A 20,929-nucleotide genomic window follows, 5' to 3' on the forward strand; every position below is an offset into this window, starting at 1 on the left:
CTCTATAAAATAGAGATGTCACATTGAACAATTATGAAATGTAGTACACCAGTATGAGGTATTATTAGTATGCTATTTTTATTGTTATTAATCATTACCTATGACCAAGACATTAGTACTTCAGTGTAAACACTGCAAAACATATATGTGATTTAACAGATGGGATATTGACAGATTTAAACATTTTGGATCTGTTGTATATCCACAAGATCTAGAAGTAAGGCATATGGTCAGCAGAATAGGAGAGTTTCAATAAACAGCCCGAGTGCTTTGCTTTCCTCCCACACACCTTAACTCTGCCAGTCATGCTGCTGGATTCCTCAAATCTCGTATCTTGAGGAGGTCATACCTGAGGAAGGCTGTTAGCTGGCTGAAACATCACTCTTTTAGTTTTTTCACTTTCCTGCGTACAAAGGAAACAAACAATGAATAGCTAAAGGGCTTAATCTTTTTACAAACCTTGACAGAGCTTTCTGCTAGGAAGATAACTGTGCAGCCCGAGAGGCTTCATTTGCTCCTGCTCACACATTTATACACATCTGACACTTTATTCCACTCAAGGGACCGTGACATAACATTGTAGAACTGATCACACATCCGTGATAGAAGCTTGACAATTTTCCCAGACAGCACTGCCAAAACTTCCCATCAGTAGCTGTAAATAGAATTAGCAGGAAGGCCACTTAGCAACCAAATGCTTTTGCTTTTGCAATCTTACAGCGTGGCGCCGCTTCCTTTTGGGCTGCACGCACTCCTGCCCGTACGACGGCCACTGGAAATCCTGGGATGGCTCTTGGCTGTTGTGGCTCTCCACATCTTCAGAATCAGAGTCATCCTGTTGCATTGAAGGAAATTGCCTGTCTGGATAGATTTCTCTCAGTTTGTCCTCAAAGAACTCATCCAGGCATCGTCCAGCCTCGGCAACCTCGGAATCCGGCTGTGAGGGAATGAATAACCATTCAGTGCTACCACACACAGAAATCACCCAGGATCAAACCCAAATAACTACCCCACCCCAACATCTCTCCTTGGCTCTGCCTGCTACATCTCCATTAGTCCTTGCACACTTTCTACAGCCCATTAGTCCCTCTGCATTTCCAGTGTAAGTAAAAGCCAGATGCTGCTGTTAAGGCACACATTCGTGCACCTCTAAGAAATAAAGATGTGCAGTGAACTAGAAAGAACAGCAGTCATCACTGCTTAGGAATTTCTATGTATTTTATTTTCCCAAGCTATTTTGCTGGCTGTAACTGGCTTCTCACAGCAAACACAGCAACATTCCACAGAGTTGTCTGTGAAGATGTCCTCCTTCAGTTTTAGAGCCATATGTATCTCAAATTCTCAGATACATATATAACTTAATATAAACTTCATTTCTGTCATTAAAAAAAAAACCTAAAAATTTCCAAATAATAAAAACTGATTAATATTTCTGTTTATCCCAATCCTACATCTGACTCCATGTAGTTGCACCAGTGTGACAGCCACTGAAAGAGCCAACCCCTGCTTTGTCTCCCCCCACCCATGCATTTTAGAAACATACATAATTGAACTTTGCACAGTTCCAAAACATGAGACGCACGTCTGTCACAAGTTCCTCAGGTGCAGAGTAGTGGGACTTGTCCTTTTTTTGCAGCTTCCTTCGTATGGTGGACAAATCCATTGGCCTTTTGATGATCTGATAATAATGCCGAGCCTGCAATAAGAATATAAGGCAGGTATGTGACCTTGTTAATTAAAACATTTCCTCTCCAGTGACTTCTATGCAGTTTTGGACAGAAGTCATTGCAGAGGAGTCCTTGCATCAGGATAGAGAGCTCTAATCTTTTAGTACCTACACTTGCACATCTTCCTGGGTGCTTTTTGATTTTATTAAAACATATTTGCTTGCAAGATTGATCCTAAAAATAGCACACTTCAGTGACTACTCTGCTGCTTGCACTTTGTAAAGTTTATCCCCAGATAACCATAACCCAAATTTAACCACAATCAATAATATATGCTGTATATTATGTATACAATATATATATTTTGTATATTATAATATGATAACTAGCTGAAATTTTCCCCAAGCAATTACAAAAAGAATGTGCTGCAATGCTTTCAGCTGATAATGTGAGAAGTAGTCCATGAAGAGTGACTCAAAAAAGGATACTGTGAACTCTATTAAAAAAGTCCAACTAAAGCCTTTTTCAATGGGCATCAGCTACCAGGATATCCCACTCCTTTAATCTTTCTGGGTCTAAACCTACTTGTTAGGCAATTTGTTCCATAAGTCTATTGAAAGATTTATTAGGTGGAATGGGTTTTATATCATTATTTGAACTACTTCTTCACATAAAACCTTTATTTTTCCCCTCTTCAACTTTTCAGCACATGGTGCTCTACTGTTAAATACTGTAAGTCTCCATCTTTCTTAAAGCAGACAGTTAATATTGAAAATTAATTAATTGTGGAGTAGATGGATGAAGCAGATATCTCTACATCTTCCCCTGCACACAGTCACATTTACCCTCTGTGTACAGCACAAGGAAAGAGGGAATTCAGGGTTGCTTCTAGAGCAGACCTCTCTTATGACAGTACAAGATTCTCCATGTACATGTACATCAAAAGTCAGCTCTTTTGATCACTGGAACTCCTCATACACCTTTACCATTCTACCAGCTTCTTAAATTGGCACTCAGATATGGCCTGGGCACTGGCCAAACATTTTCCTGCCTCTGGCCTGACACCTTCAAGGCACTTGGAAGAGGCAAACACCCACCTTCCCTAGGAAGCAATATTGTTCAGAAAAAAATCCTCATGAATATCTTTCAAGGCAAAGGAGAAGTTTGTGAGGTTCTCTGAATTCTCTCTGATCCCTGTATGTGCAGTACTTACCAGGGGACTGACGGGTTCATGGAATGGGAGGCTCATACTGCTGCAGAACAGGGAGAGCACCAACTTTTCACACTTCTGTGGAAGCCAAAATTGTAATACATTTTAATTCAAAACAAGTGACTTTCATTCCTGCCTTTAGCTAATCAATCATACTAACAAAAAGAGAATTCTCAGATTCATTTCTAATGCAAAATGGCACACTTCACTCTAGTCAAGGGGACATTTTGCCTCATAGCATTGTTATAACTTGGAAAATAGGGTTAGTCAAGAAATGCAAGAAAATAAATATTTTGCTGGAAATTCTTGAGAATTAATCACTATCATTATTTACTTTGTGTGCTCCAGATCTATTCTTTGGCTCTCAACTGAAAGAATGACAGCAACAATGTGGAAAGAGTTAAATGTGCAATGTTTCCCACTGCTCATATCCATTCATGCAAACCAATGTAAGTTGGTAGTACTATATGAAAACTATTCCCTTTAATCACCATTAACTTGTAAAGCACTTATACCAGTGTTTGGCTCATTCATTAAGGAAAAAAAAATGCACTATCTAAACATTATAAGCCATATTTTCTCACAAACAATGGAATTTTGAATAAACTCAATTTTCTAAACAGGTCTTCACAATTCAAGACCCAAATCCCAATAATTTTTGCCCAGTTGTGCCAATCCAGTAGAACCAGGGCCAGCTCAGCATCTGCACTCAGCAGTGTGGACTCCTCTCTGTCCAGTTGTCACCAATATACACACAACATCTGTTTTGAATTTGTGCCTTCCAAACATTATGGACTTTAAGAAAAGGTGCTTATTTAATGGAAGCTTTGGTAGAGAAAACCAGTAATAAATATGGAAAGTGATAAGCTTTCCTCTAGGCTGAGTTAAGAGCCTAGAGGAGCTTCAAGGGAAGCAATGGGACATATGAAGACTGTATGATGATTTTAGTCCAACTGAAAGTCAAAAAGTGTCTTCATCACAAAAATATCATTGCATTGGCCCAAGTAGATGTCTGAGAAAATGCCAAGTTTTAAAGGAGAAAGATTCAGTGTCACAAACGAGGCAAAACTGACTCATGGAAGCTCTGCTCTTGAGTGTGATTTCCCTGTTCAAAGTAGAATAGAATTCCACATCTGCCTGCTTCATCTTTCTATAACATTTTTTAATTGAACAGCAATGTCTAGAAAGAAGACAAAATAACATACAAAATTATATATAACCAAATAACAATGCTTTTGTTGCATTTACGACTGCGTGTAACATTTGAGTGGCAGCCAAGTGAAAACCATCATCTGTGTAATGAAAAAGCAAAGCCTCATGCTGAGCAAATAGTGCAATATATAATTATTCCCACCTTCTGGTCGCAGTCCCCAAGGCCATATTGTGCATTGTAGCTCTGGCTGTAGCGTGTGTTTTCACAGTCATATTCCACCTCTGGCTTCACTGGGTTACGACAAAGCGAGCACACCCATTCTCCCCTGCAAAACAAGAAACCAAAACACTTGTGGGGAATTTTTTTCCACAACCTTGTCAAAAAGCAAATCTCAGAAATCACTATTTGGAAAGCCTCATCCTTAACTAGCATTATTATAGCAGGCAATCTGAAGCCCATTGCACTAGATATTCTTGATTGGATTTGAATCCAGTTAGAAGCATAATCATCACAAATTCTATTCAAGGCTCTTTTCTTGTCACAAAGGAAAAGAAAATGACAAAACTGTGTTTGGAATAATCTACTAGCAGTGTATGCATCTGCACTGATTCAATTCTGCTTTGAAAAAAAAAAACCACTAAGGAAAAAGAGGCAGCAACTGGTTCATAAGACAAACCCAGAGCCTTTTGATAACTGAGATATTTATTATCAATTGATACAATAATTCACATATTTATTTAAGAAATCAACATTATCAGAAAAGGTGTGATAATACACAGGTCCCCAAATCAAATAGATATAATCCTGCAAGGGCATGTGTGTTCATGCTAGTAGATGCATTTTCAGAAACCTCTTGAAGGATTTAGTGAAGGCAGTGATGCAACTTCTACAACATCAGGGTCTGAATAGCTACAGATGAAGATATATTCAATAATTATGAAAACAGAACTTTAGTTAAGGGAATTAATTTACTTCATTAGAGTTTAACTTTGCCTATAAAGTTTATTCTAACAGGAAAATTTGTTTTTTGCACTGCTTTAAAACTAGAAGGTAATAACAACTCCATTACTAGAGAGAAGAATGAAAAGCCAAGAGATGAAAAGTCCTGGTTTTTGAACAGAGAGGAGAATCCAGAATCTCAAAATTAATACCTTACAACACCTTTTTCTCAGCTGAGACAATGATTTGAGCTTGGCTCAAATGAAGTAGACTTTGGTTCCGCTTATTAATGATTTATAACAAATCTAGAATTGCATACCACAGTAATGCACATTATTCTGTCTCACTTTTAAGTTTGGTATGTGGATGTGTATCTATTTCTGGTTCACTGCATACAATCCATCTGTGACAAGTTGCAGGAGAACATATCTTAGGGAAAGCAGTGACTGAAATATTTCCACAAAAGCCCTGATAATCCTACATTTCCCATAAAATTTGCTAACAAACTGAATAAAAATTCATTGATTGCCCTTCTCTTGTTCTAGTCTCTGTTCTGCCAAGAAGAGCTGACGTCTACACTCCAGATGCCACCTCCTTTGCTGTACTGGCCAATTACAGAAAAGGCACAGTGACAGGAAACAGTTCTTCTACATAATTCATCTAGTTCCTCACATGTAAGACAGAAAAAGTATCAAAAAAAAAAAAAACAAGTGAGAGATGCAGCCCTTGCATAAGCCTGAAACATCAGTGCCTGAGGATATCTTCTGCCCCCAGGCAGTGAGCAGGAAAAGCACAGCAGTGAAAAGTCATCCATACTCACACTGGAAAGCTGAGCAGGGCTGGAACATGGCAGGAGAGATGGAAGACCTTGGGGCAGTGATCACAGCACAACAGTTCTCCTCCATTAAGACACACAGCACAGAAATCCTCATTTTCAATTGGGCTGATTTCCTGAGTAACTGGGGATTTTTTCATGGTGGTGATGCCGTTGCTGAGCTTCTGATCAACAGATGGAGATTGTGTCTGTCCTGCAGCCTGAGAGATGAAAAATCTCCTGTCCTCTGAGTTCTCCTCTTTGGACTTCTGTCCTTCAGCTGGACTATCTTTATTTATCTTGAAGGAAGAAAAATCCAAGATCACACAATCATCATTTTCACACATCACCATAAAGCATCATTGGTTACCTGCAGATAACCAAGTACTTCTTATACTTGGAAAACACAACTAACAACAATTTCCCAACAACTGCTTCCAAGTGCTTTGCTGCAGCAAGCTCTAAGGGAGTTCAGGAGAGCCACACTTTTAGCATTTGCCACTGGCTGACCTTGGTCAGGTCATTTCCTCCACATAGCACAGTGTAGTAGCACTGTCAGAGGATATTCTGCAATCTCACTTGCATATTTCATGGTAAACAGCTCAAGCCCCCCACCATCCCCCCAAAAAAACACAAAAAGTATTGGTCTTTTTTCCACCAGAAATTCCTGTTTCCTTCTGTTGAAAGAAGTTCGCACTCAAAACTCAAGAAGCAATAGAATACAAAGCTTTTCAAAATCGATTACACTGTGATTTCTGGCATCAGTTCCTACCACTCAAATACATATTCAGGCCAGTTTTAAGCTATTTGTAACCAGACAGGTGAGCCAAGTGGTTCCTTAGTATGTGAAAACACTACAAACTTATCCAAAATGGAAGATGCAGGGAGCTCCACAGCAAGCTCAAAGCTGTTATAGTCTTTACCACAACCCATCACAGAAATACCTGAGGGTCAAACAAATCAGCAAACTTTTTGCTGTACAATATTCCAGAAACTGTGCCTACAAACCAGTGGAATAAAGGGCAGAAGGCAGGTAAATCTTCAAGAAAATCCCACTCACCTTTATAGACATGCTCGAGGACCGTGTCCCACACTCAATTACCAGGAGGAAATTCCCCTCCTGCTCGTTGTCCTGTGGCTGGAGCTTAAACACCGGCAGCTCCCCCACTTCCGAGGCGGATATCTTCAGACGCTCCAGCCGCACATAGGGGATCTTCTGCTCCTTTGGGGCAGCTCTAGAGCCAAAAGGACAGGTGATAAATTCATCCACATTCCACAAAATTCTCCTCCCTACTCGGCTTCATGCACCATTGTTTGTGTTCCTTTTCCTTTGTGACTGTGATGGCCAAACGCTGAAAATCTTGATTTTTTTTCACAAGCCAATTCTTTAAGAAATGTGAATGCAATCACTTTAAATGTGTAAATACATTACTAACTCCTGTGCTAACGCTTTGCCTGCTCTGTATATTTTTAATTACCACAGTTAAAGTCATATTTTATACTTTTCAGTCTGGCTGGCTTCAACAGGAACACAGCACATCATCAACTTTACCATATTATCACAACAGTGGCTGAAAGTCAAATTTTATAAAATTGTTGAGGTAATGTTAATCCTGTTCCCATTATATCTTTCATAGGGGCTTAACACTTTCTAATTGTTCAAGTGAGATACGTTTTCAAGTGTTTATTCATTCTGGAAAATTACACAAATGCATTAGTCCACCACTTTTTTTCCATTGGTGTTTTCAAGTTGGAGAGCACTTTACAACTTTCAGAACTAATACGTATAAGGAATCTAGAATTCTCTTTAAGTTCTCCATCATCATTAAGTATGACAAATTTTCTAAATACATGCATAAAATCTTACAGCCAGTGCTTTTGTATAAAAAAAGACTCTGCTACCTGACATTCTGATTGCTTTTCATATCCATTTCAAAATGTTCCTTTTCACAGTTATTGGAATCTGGAACAGAAGATAAGAAAATGAATAAAATATTTATAATATCACAGGCAGATTAGGGTAGAAAGTACTTCAATATTCATGTACTTCTGACTGGTGTTTAATATGATATCATAAGTGAAATATGGAATGATTTAATCTATACATATAGAAAATGTGCATGCTATTTTCTGTTCTGGTGCAGAGCCTTTGTCTTTCCTTTTTACTTTTAACCACAGCTTCTGTTCTAAATATGAGGAGCACATATGAAATATTTTGTGGAAATGGTTTCTTTACCTGGTAATTTTATATGTACACAGCCATATCACACACATCCATATACATGGAACAACATAAGTAATCCTCAAATACAGCCTTCACTTGAGAAAAACACACTCAATGAGGTCTGAACACCCAGGGCTCAGGAAATCTTTGTTGTCTACAGCTCCACACTAAGAAGCTTCTGGATAACTCCAGTTACTTGTAAACAGAAATTAAATTGTGTGCCACCAAGGGACAAAAGTTACACTATAATTCCTTTCTTTCCTCCAGTGTCTGGAACATTTAAACAAATGGATTCAAAACTATCTGCTATTTAAGCTGTAACTTTATGTAGCTGTATCAGCATATGGCTGTAGTTTTGACTGACATTAAACACCTGTTCTAAGGAGATGGGATAGGATAGAGACAAATGTCTCAGTGTATGTCCTCAGAAATACAAGTCCACTGAAATATTTCATAATCTCACCTTCTTTTACTAGGAATTAGTTTGACATAGCCAATACAAACAAGAAGCAAACACAGTATTGTGGGCATCTCAAGATAAGAGAGTGGCAGGAAAAGATGATTGCTAAAAGAAAATTTAGCTCAGGTTAACAGTACCTCAGCCATGGCTTGAAAGCAATGTGCCTCTAAGGCATTGTGGTGTTTCCAGCCACAAGGAACAATAAAATGAAGACTAACAAGGAAAGGTGCATTTCACATCACACCTAAGGCATTATTCACATTTGATTGGTGTTCAGGTGAAGGTAGCCCTGTCATGGACTGAATTATTAAAGGGAAACTGCACACTGAGCTGAAGGAGCAGCTCGTGCTGCACACTGTCAAAGCAGAGGATGTTCCAGTGGTGCTGGCTTCCTACATTAACCAACATTTCCATCAGCCACTGGGCCCATCAAACAATAGTGCCTGTAAAATTCGTGGGAAACACCAAAATAGAAGGGCTGCACCGTGAAGAATGTTTCCAGCTAAAAACAGACCTTAGTGCATCAAAAAAAAAAAAAATCTCCTAAATCAGTAGGACAGAATTGAGATAACTGTGCTCATGAAGGGTTAGATGAATGTAATCCCAAAGGAAAACAACTTGCTAGGAAAATGCCCTTGGAAGGAGCTAAGGGTTCAAGTGAGCTGCTCTCTACACAATCAATCACCTAATGCTGCTGCTGCAGGAGAGAGGAATGCCATCCTGCAGGGTATTACCAGCAGCAAGGAATGTAAAACACAAGGAGCTGATACCCTGATTCTGCATGGCATCCCAGAGGCCTCAGCTGAGCACTGCATTTGGCTGTGGGCAGCACACCTTAATTGCAGAGAACCCAAAATAGCACAGAGGAATGAGATGGTTTTGAAAAAAAATCAAAGCCCTGACCCATGAGGAGAGACTGAAACCATCAGATTTGTTTAGTCTAGGAAAGAGAAGAGGGAAGGGTGTTTATGCAAGTTATAAGAAAGAAACGTGGCTGTAAGAGGGAAATGATCACACTTGGTACAATTTTTACCACATCCCGTGTGCCTAGGATAAGAATTATGTTGTTTTAAATTAAGCTGAAATGTTTAGGTTTGCTATTAGAAAAGGATGAGTCACTGGAGACATATACCAGAAGGAATGAGGCTTGGCAGCACAGCACTGCCGGAAGCCAGCAAGTGCTACCAAGAGCCACCAGCAGAGCTAACCTTGCCTTTGCAGCAGAATTCATATTTTACGGTGCACTGGTGAGTGTACCTCCTCAGGTCTCCCCTCACTGCATACCCCTAAACACTGACAGAACAGGAGTTGCTCACTTCTGATCCTTCCTCGTGAAAAGGGGGCAGCACTGAATTCAACACTCAAGGTGTGCACCCTCCTGTACAGCAGGTCCTGCATTTTATACCCAGCAAATCTGTAGCATCCACTACTGACAGCGAGATTCTGAAGGCTGGGGCTGCCTCTGTGTGTGGTGTCACACAACCCACACCAGATACCACATTGCTGCTCCTCCCCAAGACACTTCAGCTTTTTAGGGGTGCTCCTGAATCTTACAACTCACACAAATGATTGTGGCATAATTGCCACGGTTTGGCACAGGACATTGAAGAGAAGATAAATACATTCCCTTGGTTCACAGGGCTAGGCCTCCTTTGTACTAATTAGAATTCTCTGAATGAAAATACAGCACAGAGAGAGAAATATTAGTTCATCTTTTTATAGAGAAAGGCAGCCAAATATTGGCATAAGTCATGGGATAACAGCTTGATCCTGCAATCCCTTGCTTGCATGAATAGTCCCATTGACTTTCAGAGTTTGCAGGAATGAGGCTTTGGAGTGTAGCACAACGATGTTGGCAATTTGCCCATGAAAAGAGTTAAGTAAAGCCTAATTCTCCATTAGGGCTGAAGAAGCAGGCCTTGGCTGAAGGGAATGTTCCACAGTAGACAGAGCCAAGCAAAGGCACATGCTGTGCAATGTGTTAACAAAAATTTGGTATGCTACTGATGTGAAGGACTTAGCAGAAGGCACATTACATTTTGGAAGTAATGTGGGTTTTTTTAATTGAAATTGGACTCTTCAAACCAGCTCTTCAATAGTCCTAACTGCAGGTCTCATTAACAGGAGTGCTTCTAAGAGAACTAATACTCCAGGTACTTCACACAGTCACACTCTTTTCTGGTTCACAGATGAGGGATGTTACAAATTCAAAGCATATAATTTCCATGTTTTTCCTTCACAAATGAGATCAAACACACTTTTCCATTGGATTAAGTAATCTGATAACATTTGAAGCTTGCTGGAAAAGCACATTTACATGTAAGTATATTAATAAGCATACTGCTTTACCATGCTTGCAATGCACAGTGCTACGAAGAAAAAAAAAACCTAAAGGAAATAATTAAAAGCCTGGTACCTTCTTTGCTTCTAGGTTGTCTCATTCTGGCATTCACAGGCAGGAAAGAAGTGTTGCTGAGCAGTTCAGAAGGAGAAATGCAATGCTGAGACTTTTTGATTGAAAGATTAATAGGTTCTTCCATCACTTTTTGCATAGAAAGAGTTAATTCATTAACTATCTCTTGCCCAGCAATAGCCAAGCTGTTTTCTAGAAGACAATCCACAGCACTGAAGTCTTCATTTTCCAGCTGCAGGGGGAGGAGGAGAAAGAAATGCAGAATTCTATTATCAGTTTTCCTTCTTTTCATGTTAAGAATACAATTTCTAATCAGTCTCCAAATACCAAATAAGGAAAACTTTAATTGAAACAGTATTCTGACTGCTGTAAATGGAAGTGGATTCCCTCTCAGCAGAGGGGTTTGAGGCATCCCTACCTTGCATTTGGTGCCTCCCTGGAGTGCATCACCTGGGGTAAGGCCAGCAGGAGCCCCAGGGCTCGGGTCACTGGGAGCCCTGCCCAAAGCCAGGCTGTAGCTGGGCAGGGGCTCTGCTGCAGTGTCACACTCACAGAGGGCATCTGGGGACAGGCCAAGTGTCACAGCAGCTGCACCTTTCATCTCTGGGTCGGCCGAGCTGGATAACCTTGTTGGAGATAATTCCATTTCCGTATTGTTTGGAAAACTTATGGATGCTGAAGGCTGGGAAAGGCAAAAAGGAAAAAAAAATCCAATATATTAATAAGTTTTTCAGCAGCAGCCTGCTACTGTTCTTTCTATAATAGATGAGATGCTCAGTTTCAGCTTGACATAATCAAACAATTGTGTCACAAGGGCTGTAGGAATCTATTGTAATCCTATACTATTTCCAAAAGCTTTGGATTGACCACCATTAAAACTGAAAACTGGAAAAGGAGACAACTGGGTTACTCTTCTGGTGCTTACAAAGAAATGTCTTCCTCTAGATCAATTCAAGGGATTCTGATTTTTAACTCTTACAACAATTGGGAAATCTATGTAGAACACTGTAACAAATTAATCCTTGACATCAACCCTATTATTTTCCATTAAATTTTCCCAGAAGAAATAAGATTCAAATCAGAAATGTTGTCATTTTATTAAAAGAACATCAGATCACTTCATTCAGAAAGAAGATTCAGAAGAAATAAGGTTTAACTCTGACACGAGTACATGAAGTTATTGTTCCTGTTAATGATGCTGAAAGCTTCATGATAGTGAGTCAGTTCCATTAAAACCTAAAGAATTTCCCCTTTAAATAACAGATTAAATGAAGAAATGTCCTATATGTATTAATGAGGAAAGATGCCCATTTTCCAAAGAAAGGGAATATTTACCAAAGGATCAATATGCATTTTTTACTGTCCCATGATTTGTCACTACCAAACCCAGAGAGACTCTGTTACACAAACCAAAGCAAACCCACTCATCTAGGTGACTTCCCTAAGCTGCCTTACATCCTTAAATGTGGGATTTCTTGAAAACAAGACTCTTCTAGCATTCCTGTGAAGCAAACAGAAGCTATTTTACTAAGTGTACAGATCTGTGTCACTTGAATACACAACTTTCCCTTGATTTAATCAGAGTTCATTGGTGTTTCACCTTTACATTTGACTGACTCTATCCTTTTCACTTGACTGCAATACAGTAGGTAGCACTCATTTTAATATAAATTGAGACAATAGAAACGTGTCTATTGTATCTGAATTAGTGTTTAAATTTATTGTTGTACTTATTTCTCCACTAGAGGCCTTTGACTCAGAAGTGAATCTGAGATAGGACCCACCCATTTCCTAAATTTAATTAGAATTTTTCTCAACCTATACTCCATTTGGGATTTTGATATTTTTGTCCATCTTAACCCCGCAGTGGTAAAGACTGCAGCCTAGCCTGAGCTGTCAGATGTGTCTGTATAAATCCTATCTCCTGCCAGGCTTGAATTCCTCTGCTTGCAATGCACAGCACTCTGTGCCAAGACAACACTGCCCTCAGACACTAATTTCCACCTAACAACGGATGCAATTTAATTTCCTCTTTGTCAATTTGCAATAGATGCTACGATGGGAGCTTTGTCTGAAGAGTGACCACTTAATCTGATGAGTCAAAATACACCTGCATTTGAGACAAAAAGGGGTCAGCTCTTCTGCAGAGCCAGGGGAGGTTTGTGCCATTCCAGCACACGGTGCTGCAGTGAGCCTGCTCTGAACTGCCCCTCCATGTAGAAGGCAGCCCAAGGAACACTGGGTTCCTGCAGCCAGGGAATTGGTCATTCTCCCACTCTTGAGTCCAATGGACACCCCTGAATCTAAGCTGTCTGAGCTGTAACAACTTTTTGGAAGCAGCTGGAACTGGTCACATTTGAGCTGAAAATTAGACCACAGCCAGTAAGGAAATGCACCAAAGGAGACCCAAACTTGCCATATAGTCTTTCTGATAGAGCATTCCTAAGAATGCAGAGGTTTCAAACCAAAATTATCTCCACAGGTCAGGAAGTAATCCCCTTCTCAAGGCCACACATCTTAAAGTCCATAAAGATCAAAAATGTTTATTTGCCACCCCAATTTGCTTGTAACAGATTCCTTCAATTGCAGTGACAAATGGAACCTACCAAGTACATGTTTGCCTTTTCATTCCATCACTCATTTTACCACAAGTCTTTTTAAGATTACAAAATTAACATGTGAATTGTTCCCATACCACTCACAAAAAAACTAAAACATACAAGCAGATTTCATGCTGGAGCTGAAGGTGAACTGTAATCAGCCCTTGCCTGTTCCCCTTATTTCAAAGTCCACTGTGAGCATTAATTAAGCCCCTGTGAGGTAGCTAAATATTTATTTAGTCAGGTTCTCCAAAGCATGGATCATCCACAAATTCCTGAGTCCATAGGAAGTACCCTACAGCTGTTCTCCATTGGGAATGGCCATGCTAAGGCATGTATGTGGTGGGCACACCACTCAAATTTACTCCCAAAAGTCAACTGGTGACATTCTGGCCATTCAGTTCCTCCAATCACTGCCCACATTTTCATTTGCTCGTTTACAAGCACATGCCATCATTTCATGTAGTGAGACCTGACCCTTTGTGTGCAGCTCAGGTGAAATGTTCCCCCTCCTAAGGCAATTTAGGATCACTCCTGGTTCCAGTGAGAAAAGTTTACTTACTGGGAGTAGTCACTGGGATGACTCCTACTGAAGGAAAAAAAAATAAAAATATGGAGACACACATATATGATTTTTGGAAAGGTGAAATTCATTTGCATGGTGTGGCTATGTCCTTTTTACTCTTCTAGCTAGCATCAGTTTCTTCAGAGATCTTTTTAGATTATATAAGCCAATGTAAAACCTTACTCTTCTTAAAAAGAATAATGAGGCCATCAAACTGCCATCTGTCTTTCCCTCGGGGCAAAAGTTAATTTTGTGGTTATTTTAATGATGAAGCAACATTATGATCTCTCAGTGCAAAATATTAAAACTCACAGTTAAGAACAGACACATTCCATCCTGATCCATGGAGCTGCTGTCAAGTGTGAAGTGAACAATGCACTGGGAACAAGGCTCATTAATAGACTATTAATTCACTCCCTAAAATAATCATTTCTTTTGCCATTAGCAAAAATTTCTCTTTTCCCTTGACAGTTCAGCTAGTTTTTGCAAATGGGATGCCTTTAAAGGATTTATCTGTTTTATAAAAGCTCTATTGCTTTTACACTGCAACATTTGAACAACAACAAGCATTAATTATGCTCTTGGGCAGAGGGTGGCTTCAGCTGTTGGTTAATTTTGAACTTTTTGACATTTTAATGTACAGTCTGGCACATTGAACTACATCTGTGTCACTATAAATGGAATTCATCGTCTCATAATTAATTTTGGTCTGATGATCTTTATAATAGTAGCAGCATCACCACCCCAAAATGCCTGCTACCACAATTTTCTTAGCTATGGTAGTGAAAAGTAAGAAAAATTAACATGCAAAGTGCCTGCAGAGAACAAAAAATAAACATATGGGTTCAGTTCAAATATTTCTTTGATCACTGTTGCATTCCAAAAAGGTCCAGTGTAAACATGCAGCACCAATACAGAAGAATTCTGAGAAGCAAATACTTACCTTGAAACAGTGGGATTAGGATTTGTTAGGATTGTTTTGGCAAAGCCTCAGGGCTGTTGACATTTAGTGTCACTGATAAAGGAAGCTAAAACTGGGAACCGCCAATTCTCTTTGCAATGGGAGAAACTCCACGCTGCAAATGGATGCAGAGTAAGGAACGGCTGCTATTAAGTGGAGCAATCCCCCTGGCAGCTCATTATGCTGGAAGGTTAAACAAATGTACTACTCCAATCCAGTTGCTTAACACAGCAGCACTGATAACACAGGCTGCACATGCTTCCCATTCCCAGCTTCAGAATCCAAAGGATTTCCTTTTCGCTTTCACGAGAAAAAAAGAATCCAAATCTTCCTTAACAATTTGTCTGAATAAACTGGAGCAGGCTTAAAGCGAAAGGAGGAAGAGATTGCATGGAGCAAGCAGCAGCATGTTTTATTTATCTTCTTTTTTTTCAGGTCAAAGGAAAAGGGTTTTGTAAAATTAACATTCTGGGGAATGTTTCTAATTGCATTAAGCATAAAGGCATTTGTGCCATGAACAGTTGCAATTCTGTAAAGTAGAAAACATACTCTGTTGCTTGAGAAATGTATAGTACCCCAAACTCCAGGCTATTGTTTCCTTCATCACTAATTCCTCTAAAATTAATAGTAATCAAGGGTGGGGGAACAGCAACAAGAATGCCATTTTGATCCCAAGCTCAGATTTGAAGTTCTAGGGTTGGATATTGTATTACTATTACTTTCAGTCACTAAGTAATCACAACATGCTCTGTGCAGTACCACCATCAAATAAAATCTGTACTCTGCTCTCCAGCACCCTTCACACAAATTTCATGTGTTTTTAAAGAAGAAAAGAAGTTCCACCATGAACTGCCACCACATTAGTCTTTCATGAAATGCTACCACAGCATATACTTGGAATAAAAGAGAAGCCTCTCAGAGTGCTCTGAAAAGTGCACCTTGGATAGCATGGAATATTCCCTAGGATTTCCCCATTTCAGGTACTTAATGGTGCTTGAGACAAACAGAGCTCTTGAAGTAAGAAGCTGGAACTTGTGAATCAAAAAGAATACAACAAATACAATGCACTACACACCATTTCCACATGTTTACACTTTCTTTACTAATCTTGGTCACCCTGCCTAAAAAATTATTTATCAAAACCACAGAGTATGGGCAAAATGGTCAAACATACGAAGGACCAAAGTACAGAATGGCTTTCACCCAACTCTAGAGGAACAAGCAGTCCCTTTCAAGCTTCAAAAAGAAACTTTCAAGAATAAATACAATGTATACCTATAAAATACAGAGATTATGAATGGGGTGAATACAGAGTGATTATTCACTGTTCTCCCCAAGAGAAAAATAAGAAAGAATCTGAACTATTAGACAAGAGACTTAAGGTAAGCAAACAGAGAAACTTCTCATGCAATGCAAAACTCAGTTGGAGTAGAATGCTGAGGAATATTCTACTCTAGTATTAAGATCGACTCAAAATAGTGAATTAGACAAATTCATGGGCAAGGGCTCTATAAAGAACCCTAAACCACAATTGTCTGGGTACAACCTTCAGGGCAGGAAATCCTTGAAGTGCTGGCTTTCAGAACCTGGGGTAGTGGACCGTCAGTTTTGTTGTTTCTGATGCCCTGCCCTAAAAATCTGCTGTTGACTATATTTATATAGGATCAGGTGCAGCTGCTCAGTGATAACTTACTAATGCAGTGCACAACATATTCAGAGATTCACTTTAAGAGAAGATGAACTAACAGAGGTAAGGGTCTTGCTGCAAAGTACCAAAGCGGGTGCACTGTATGGACTGTGAGGAGGAGAGACATCCAGCTCACCCTGCATCAACACCAATGGCTGCTGCAGTGATGCCTGAAGCTCAAATTACAAATTTGTGCTCTAGATGTACAGTAATCATGATATTTCTTCAAATGCTAGATGCAGCCTATAGACATCTTGCTCATCACAGCCAGAAATAACAATTAGGTATGTGCCAACAAAACGAAGACGGTATTTCTGTTATTACTCCTGAAAACACAATTAGGCCCAAAATATCTTATTATTCTTACCCTTATTCCAGAATAGGTGACCTCTCTAGTCCGGTACACAAATTAATAACTTGATATCATAGTATGTAAAAGCAGCAAGATCACATTGCTGCAGAAGGTTGCTAACCCTTTCCACAAAACTGCTAAAACTAATTGAGCACATATTCCTCCACACTGCAAATTAGCAATTCCACATCTTGTGTAAAATCTGTTTGCTAGAGTTTGGCACAACTCCCTAGAAATGCAGTGCAGGTAAAACAAAAGTTATTCAGAAATTTGTTCTCTGTCTTGCTGGCATTCTTACTGGAGGGGCTGGGTATTTGACATGCATGGAGACAGAACAACTCCACAATCCAAACCAGAGGTACTGGCCATGTGAGTGAAGCATTCTGACAGAGGAACATGAAGAGAAAACTGTATCCATTTTCCACATTAGCAGAAAGCTTTCATCCCTAGTGTGGCATTCTTAGAAAGGTGCTAATTAAGACCAGACTTAAGCAAAGTACAGCACTTAACTTATACAAACAATCAATGGTCTAAGCGTAGAAACATTTATTCCACACCAAAAAAAAATTAATTCACAGAAAAATAGAGGAATATACAGGAAGGCAGAAAGACTGACAAAATTCCACCATTAATGTTCCAAAATGAGCAAAACAAAATTAAAACTATCCCAAACTGTGTTGATCATGAGCTACTAAGAGCATCTTATCTGTACTGCTTTACAAATAAATATAACTCTGTATGCAAACAATTCATCTAGTTATCAATCAATAATATCAAATTTGTACCATAAACAGGTTTCAAAATTAATGCACAGAAGTATAATAATTACATGAGCAATAAAGTCTTGCCCCACTCCAAAATAAAGGAAACCACTGAGTTAAAGAAAGCTTTTATTTCTGACCTTTCTCGATGTGATCTTGGCAATCACATCACTAAACAGTTAATTCAGGTGCACACTGCTTTCTCTTTAATGAAAGAATCTCAGCAGCTAGGGAATTCTGTACTCCACTAGGAATACTGTGCCTAGCTGAAGGCTGCCAGATTTCAGCAGAAATGCAACACAAGGCCACAAAGTCCAACAGCAATTTTTCTACAAAAGACAGAATAGTTCTTCCTCAGGCAGTAGGTCTATCCAGCCATTTTCTCTACCATATTTTTCAGGTATTTCAGACTTGTCCACATTCACTTTCTCCATGTCTTCCAAGACAATCTTGAGAGAGAGGAAATGTTCTGAATATAATCCATGTGAGAGCACACGGACAAACATCTACACAATTTTTTGTCTGGAGATGAGTGTGAAAACATTTAATCAGGTGAACCAGATGAGAATGAACAGATACATTCCCTTGTTCTTAAACAGGAACCAATCTCCCATTTAAACTCAGATTTAATCCAATTGTCAGGTAAAAGCACTCAGACACCTTTAATGAGCATTCATGAAGAATATATTTCAAGGGTTTACTTGCTGTGCTTTTTCCCTTCATCATTTCTAATTTGCCAGAGCTGTCAATATCTTCACTCCACCCAGATGTCTTCATCCCAAACATCTCATTAGAAGAGATGGGGACAAGCACAGATGGGGTTCTGTAGCTGTTGAACATTCTCCCTTCTTGAAGAGGTACCAGGCACCTCCAAAAACCAGACACTCCCATGCTTTCTGCACAAGAGCACACACTTCTCAGCACCATGAGAAAAAAAAAAATCCTTTTTTCTTTTCCCTAGAAGCATCCTCCTTTCACCACCTTCTCAACTTCTACAGCAACAAATCAGCCTTTTCTCCTTTATTACTCCTGCTTTTCCCATGACTACACTAGTCTCTCTCTCTTGCACATCTGCTTCCATTTTCTTTCCTCTTTCTGATGTTTCTTGCTTAAGCTGTCAGGAATAACCTTCCATTACAGGTCCGTAAAACAGATTTCTTCATGGCTTTCAAATCTGATTTGCACTCTGCTTCCAGGCCCATATCTCTGCAACTCCCAAAGGGATCTCCAACAATTCTCTGGATGGGTATTGCATCATAAATGTTTCATCAACAAAGTCACATACAAAAGAAGGAAAAATAACTTGCTTTTTGAGGATAGAAAGAAAAGACAAGTACTTCCACGATATTCCACAGATAAATTCCAAGGGAAAAAAGCTATGAAAGCCTTCTACAAGGTACACAAAATGAGTCGTGCACTGAAGTAACAAACAGATTTGAAAAAACAGAATGTGATGTGTTGCTTGAAGTGTTTTAAACAAACTGTGCAGAGAAGTAAAAGGCAGATTCTCTGCTTCAAAAGCACAGGTTATATCCATGGCCAGTAAGGGTCTACTGATGACTATTGGCCTTCCTGGTTGTGTTCATGCTTCTCCTTCAATGGTCAGAGCCTCACAGTAGGTGAGAAGAACAAAGCCTGGCTCTATTGTGTATTCAAATATTCTAGATCTACAGAAATTGTGATTTTTCTGCTTATATATGAACAATGAGAAGAAGTATAACAATTTCAGGCACCCTGCCTTCAGCAGTAATTAGTGGTGTTGTTTCTGAGGCAACTATTTTGAAGACTGCTTCTCAGGCCTGATTTCATCAGCACCTTTGATTCCTGATTTATTTTTTTCAAATTAACTACTTCTAGTACAGTAGTTAGCAAGTCCTAGTAATTAAATCCCTAGACATAGAAGCTAGGCAGAATTTAAGCAGTGAAGAAATAGAGTATCTATTTATTTGCCAGTTCAGGTCTAACAATCATGGCAGCCAGACCTAAACACCATCAGCCTCTAGAAGAGTTGCTCATCCTGGCACCGTACTGGGAGATGCACACAAGGTTAGGGCTGTGACTGTCTTCCAAAACTTACAGGACATTTGGCTGACTTTTACTGCATTTAATTTTTTTCCACCTGATTGCAAACTCCAGTGCCAGATTCAATATTATCAAATAATGTTTTCCCTTTAATTTTTTTTTAAGATGCTCTTTATACCTTTCTCACTGGATGGCAAGTTGATTGCTGCAGTGTGCTCTCAGGGGAGTGGCTCCTGCCACTGCCTGCTTCATCCAGTGATTGTGACAGGGAGGGACAGTCAGTTTTGTCAAGAGGAATGACAGGCTTCTGGGCACCAGCTTCTGTGGAGCTCTCACAGACCTGCAAATCACAAATGAGAATTTGTCTTTTCAACAGTAACAGGATGAAAACAGTAACAAATTTGCATCAATTCACAGCATACACATTATGAAAAGCTCAAAAAGCCTCTAAAATTGAGATGCTCAAGGCAACCTTAAGCAGAGAGAAAAGTGGAAAAAGTTTTCTCTCAAATATTAATGAACTCTTAAAAAAAAGAAAAAAAGACTCATTAAAGCTGCTGAAATATACAACTACACCAAAAGCTTGCAGTCTGTCCTTGCAGGTAAGCTACTTTGAGAACTATTCAAGGTGGCAGTTCCACGGAATTTACACAATGGCAAGTCCGAGACACCCTTCCACCATTTAAAATGAATTTCCAAGCCACTTTATTCTGCAGCTGCCTTGTAGTTTGGATGCTCACCACCAAGGACTGTCCCTCTTTCAAAAGCAGGCTCCTTACTAACAGGAAAAGGGAAGAGATGAGCTCTGCTGACAAAACTGTAGCACAACAGCATGTGTAGATAATGATGATAATCTTAAATGACATGAAATCACTCTCAGACCAAGAAATTGTCTTCATTCTCTACAATAATAATTCAGAATCTAATGCTTTTTAAGGACTCAGGGTTTAATGTTTCTAGTAAAAAAAGAGTTGAAATGCAGAGTGAAACTACTGCAGTCTTTCAGTCACCTATTTACAAAGGAGGAGTGATGGTTCTTTTATTCTCCCGTTTTGCTGCTCGCCTTGTCTATTTGAGAGATTCAGATCTTTGGGATCCAGG

General features: G+C 39.4%; 1 protein-coding gene across 1 annotated transcript in view; it reads right to left on the bottom strand.

Annotated features, from left to right (window-relative positions):
* Positions 1-343: 343 nt before the first annotated feature.
* Positions 344-20,929, bottom strand: part of TRIM66 (tripartite motif containing 66) — a 44,127-nt gene continuing 23,541 nt past the window's right edge. Inside the window, exons 10-20 of the mRNA XM_077783779.1 lie at positions 20,007-20,168; positions 11,299-11,562; positions 10,884-11,112; positions 7,686-7,746; positions 6,844-7,018; positions 5,790-6,082; positions 4,232-4,355; positions 2,881-2,955; positions 1,544-1,696; positions 719-937; positions 344-403 (exon numbers count right to left, since the gene is read on the bottom strand). Coding sequence (XP_077639905.1) covers positions 344-403; positions 719-937; positions 1,544-1,696; positions 2,881-2,955; positions 4,232-4,355; positions 5,790-6,082; positions 6,844-7,018; positions 7,686-7,746; positions 10,884-11,112; positions 11,299-11,562; positions 20,007-20,168 — 1,815 coding nt within the window. The remainder of the gene's footprint in view (positions 404-718; positions 938-1,543; positions 1,697-2,880; positions 2,956-4,231; positions 4,356-5,789; positions 6,083-6,843; positions 7,019-7,685; positions 7,747-10,883; positions 11,113-11,298; positions 11,563-20,006; positions 20,169-20,929) is intronic.

The sequence above is a fragment of the Lonchura striata genome, chromosome 6, assembly GCF_046129695.1.
Source record: "Lonchura striata isolate bLonStr1 chromosome 6, bLonStr1.mat, whole genome shotgun sequence".
Classification (NCBI taxonomy): domain Eukaryota; kingdom Metazoa; phylum Chordata; class Aves; order Passeriformes; family Estrildidae; genus Lonchura; species Lonchura striata.